The sequence below is a fragment of the Antrostomus carolinensis genome, unplaced genomic scaffold, assembly GCF_000700745.2.
Source record: "Antrostomus carolinensis isolate BGI_N321 unplaced genomic scaffold, ASM70074v2 scaffold1190, whole genome shotgun sequence".
In the NCBI taxonomy this organism is placed as follows: Eukaryota; Metazoa; Chordata; class Aves; order Caprimulgiformes; family Caprimulgidae; genus Antrostomus; species Antrostomus carolinensis.
Window position 1 is genome coordinate 54,502 of NW_010286239.1, and position 3,437 is coordinate 57,938.

The window sequence follows — 3,437 nt, forward strand, 5'->3', positions numbered from 1 at the left end:
AAATTTGATGATTTTAAAAATAAATTTCACCATTCCTTTCACTAATACATTTGGGATTTTCAAATGTGCACTTGATACCAGAGAGGTAAATGAGGATAATTTAGTTACCCTTTATATTCTTTAATAGCAATACTGCCTGAGAACAGGGAGAATGTCAATCACCGCAATAGATACTCCTGGTTAAATCTTTCCATTCTCTGAGGGATAGGTTAAGTAGAAGTAGAACACATAGACAAGGTATCTGCAATTCCAGTTATTTTACAGTCCTGTTTTTTTAATGAAAGAAAACTTAACTATTGCGTAATTGATTTCTATTTATAATATTAATGCATTTTGACAACTATAAGTAGACAATAATGAAACATTACATGTTATGCAAAACAAAAATATGTAACAGATGATTCTTTAATAGGTACTACGTTCATGGAAAGAATATGAACTAGCAGTAATTATTGTTAACTACGGGAAAAAATTGTTGAATTTCTCATCAACAACCTCACCCTGCCTGTCAGGAGCTATGAAAACTGAAGAAACACATACTAACACAGAAGTTAAAGTAACTGCTCTGATTTTTTTTTTTCTTTTCATTAAATACTGTATTCTCTTGTTTTGAAGACTACATTTATTAACTTTTTGTTTTAGAAGTGATTGTGTGGAATAGGAGTTTCTTTGTAGAATGAGAGTTCCCAAAATACAGCTGAGACTCTTCTGTTTAATTGTAGCCATCTTTGTTAAGACCAGTTGCAGACTGCAGTGGGTAGAGGGTCTCATCTTGTTGAACTGGAGAGGGATTAGCAATATTACAGTTCAGAGCCATGAGGATCCCTCAGATATTTATAAAAGCATCCCTAGCTGATCTTTATGTGTAGGTCCCTGGAATGCTTTGTTAGACAGAAAAAAATAATTTAAACATTGTATAAGTAAAGAAGAGCAAAAATATCCTAAATAATATAGAAACTTAGCCTTTCATTTTGTGTAACAGCTGCTTGAAACTGAGTCATAATAAGAGAGTAATTTAGAAATTGTGTAAACTGAAAAATATTTCTCAATGGAGGAAGAACTTTCAACCTCAGAGACCTTAATACTTAAATTACAAAAAGACACAGCAGGTTGTGAGGACTTCCCGCAACTTAGAATCAGAGTAAAGTGTTGATTCTCCATACTTTTCTGTCTGCTTTTTCTTTAAATAATTTTAGAAGAGATTTTTCTGGAGAAAAGATTTGAAAAAGAGATAAGAAAGTAGGAATAATGAGAGAGGAAGAAAGGAAGCAGTGTGAGCATGAAACTGTAAAGTGAGGGACAAAAAGTCAGCTTATAGGGAAGGATTTCTGTAAGAAAATTTGTAGGACATTGAAGGATCCAGGACAAAATTTTTTCAGATCTTCATTACTGAGTTTGTGTTAGCTGCTTCCAGGTTCATATCAAAAAAGAGAAAAGAATCTAATATCATGGGAACAATATCATATCGTGAGTCAAGAAGGGCTGACTGAAAATTCCATTTTCACTGAAGTGAAAAAAAAAGAACTTTCTTTCCAGAGGAAGATTTTGATTTCTGTAGGCAGTAAATAATCTACAAAAGATTGTTTTTTTCTGGAAAACAACATATTTTGTCAAACAATCTGTTCGAATATGTTGTTGTAGTAGCATGTGGGACTTCCCTAAAAATTTGTTTGGTGGCAGAGCAACTCCACTCGCTCCCTTGGAGATCAATCAAGAATGAATCTTGGCCAGGTTTTTGAAGCCATACTAAAAAATTATGAACATCAATTTTATTTCACTTGAAAGGCAAAATAAGACAATATTGATTAAATAATCAGATACAGAATTAGGAGACTTGGAATCTAACCTAAACTCCACTATTGACCCGCTGGTTTTAGTTAGGTAAAAGCTAAGTTTTCGTAACTAAGTATTGGATATTTCAGACCACTTCTGCAAAGACAAGCCATTTAGCTGCAATGGAAAAAGCAGCAGAAAATCTAAATGCCCTTGAATCTAATCTCCTCAGACTGACAAAACCAGGTGGGTATACTATTAAAACACTTCTTACTTTTTTCTATGGAATTTTCTATGGTTTATTTGTAAAACTTATTTACCTAAGAATTACTTTTATCTCATATATCTTCCATGATAAATCAACCAAAATCATAATTTCAGTGATCTTATTTATACCTGGTAGTCATGCCTATAATGACTTTAATTCATCTTTTTTATCTTTTCCACCAAAACACTCATTGCTTCATAGAAAAGAGTGGTAATTTTTGTTCTATTCTGCAAATATATATGTTCTCCCAATCTATGTAAATTGGGTTCTATGTTATTTAGGCTTGCTTTATCTTCCTGAATCAGAAAATGCTGTGGCAAAGACGATTGTCCATTTATAGCATGTATTATTATCCTTCCAGTGCTATTAACAATGACTACTGCAGGAAATTTTAGAGGAGAAAAGGCTTCCTGAAGAAAGTTAACAGAAATTGTTCTTTTTCTGAAGGAATTGCATGTATACTAGTATTTAACTACCTTGTAACTCAGGAATGAATATATCAACTTTAAAATATCTTAGAGTCTGGATTAAGCACAAGAATTTTCAGGCTAATACTGGCAAAGTTACATGAATTAATGAGTAGGACTTATAAAGGAAATTTTATTAGAACTTAAAGCACAGAGACACTACTGATTTTTTTTCCATTATATTTACATGGCATCTTGTACTCCTTGGAGCCTGCACAGAATCATAGAATAATTTAGGAAAGCATTTCTGGAAGGCCTTTATTCCAAACCCCTGCTCAAAACAAGCACAATTACATCAGGTTGCTCTGGGACTTGTCCAGTCAGGTTTTTAATCTCTCTGAAGAAAGAGATGTTGCAACCTTTATGGGCCATCTACTCCAATAGTTGACCACTTCTATGGTTAAAAAGGTTTTCTTTGTATCTATTTGGCATTTTCTAATTTCCAGCTTGTGTCTATTGCCTCTTGTGCTATCAGTGAGGACAGTCTGTCTCCACATTCTGTATTCCTCCTATTAGGTAGGTGTAGACTCCTCTTGGCCTTCTCTTAAGACTGAATAAACCCAACTCTCTCAGCCTCTCCTTGCTTTGTCATGCACTCTAGCTCCTTACCATCAAGGTGGCCCTTCACCTGACTTCCAGTATGTCAGTAGCTTGTACTACAGTGTCCAAAAGCATACACAGTAATCTAGATGTGGTGTCACAAGTGCCAAACAGAGGGGACTAATCACTTCGTTTGACCTGCTGGATATGCTTTTTCTAATACAGCCCAGCATGCAACTGGTCTTTGCTGCAAGGGCATACTGCTGACTCATGTTCTAGTTATCATCCATCATCTCTGTAATAAATAGGAAAAAAAGAATGACACAAAAATTCCGTTCATCTGTGCACTGATCCTTCATTTTTTGCTGCTGACATTGATGCCTGCATTC

General features: G+C 34.4%; 1 protein-coding gene across 1 annotated transcript in view; it reads left to right on the top strand.

Moving 5' to 3' along the window:
- Positions 1-3,437, top strand: part of CFAP54 (cilia and flagella associated protein 54) — a gene marked incomplete at its 5' end in the record, with an annotated part of 112,992 nt that overhangs the window by 49,499 nt on the left and 60,056 nt on the right. Inside the window, 2 exons of the mRNA XM_029086100.1 lie at positions 413-556; positions 1,923-2,019. Of these exons, the coding sequence (XP_028941933.1) occupies positions 413-556; positions 1,923-2,019 (241 nt within the window). The remainder of the gene's footprint in view (positions 1-412; positions 557-1,922; positions 2,020-3,437) is intronic.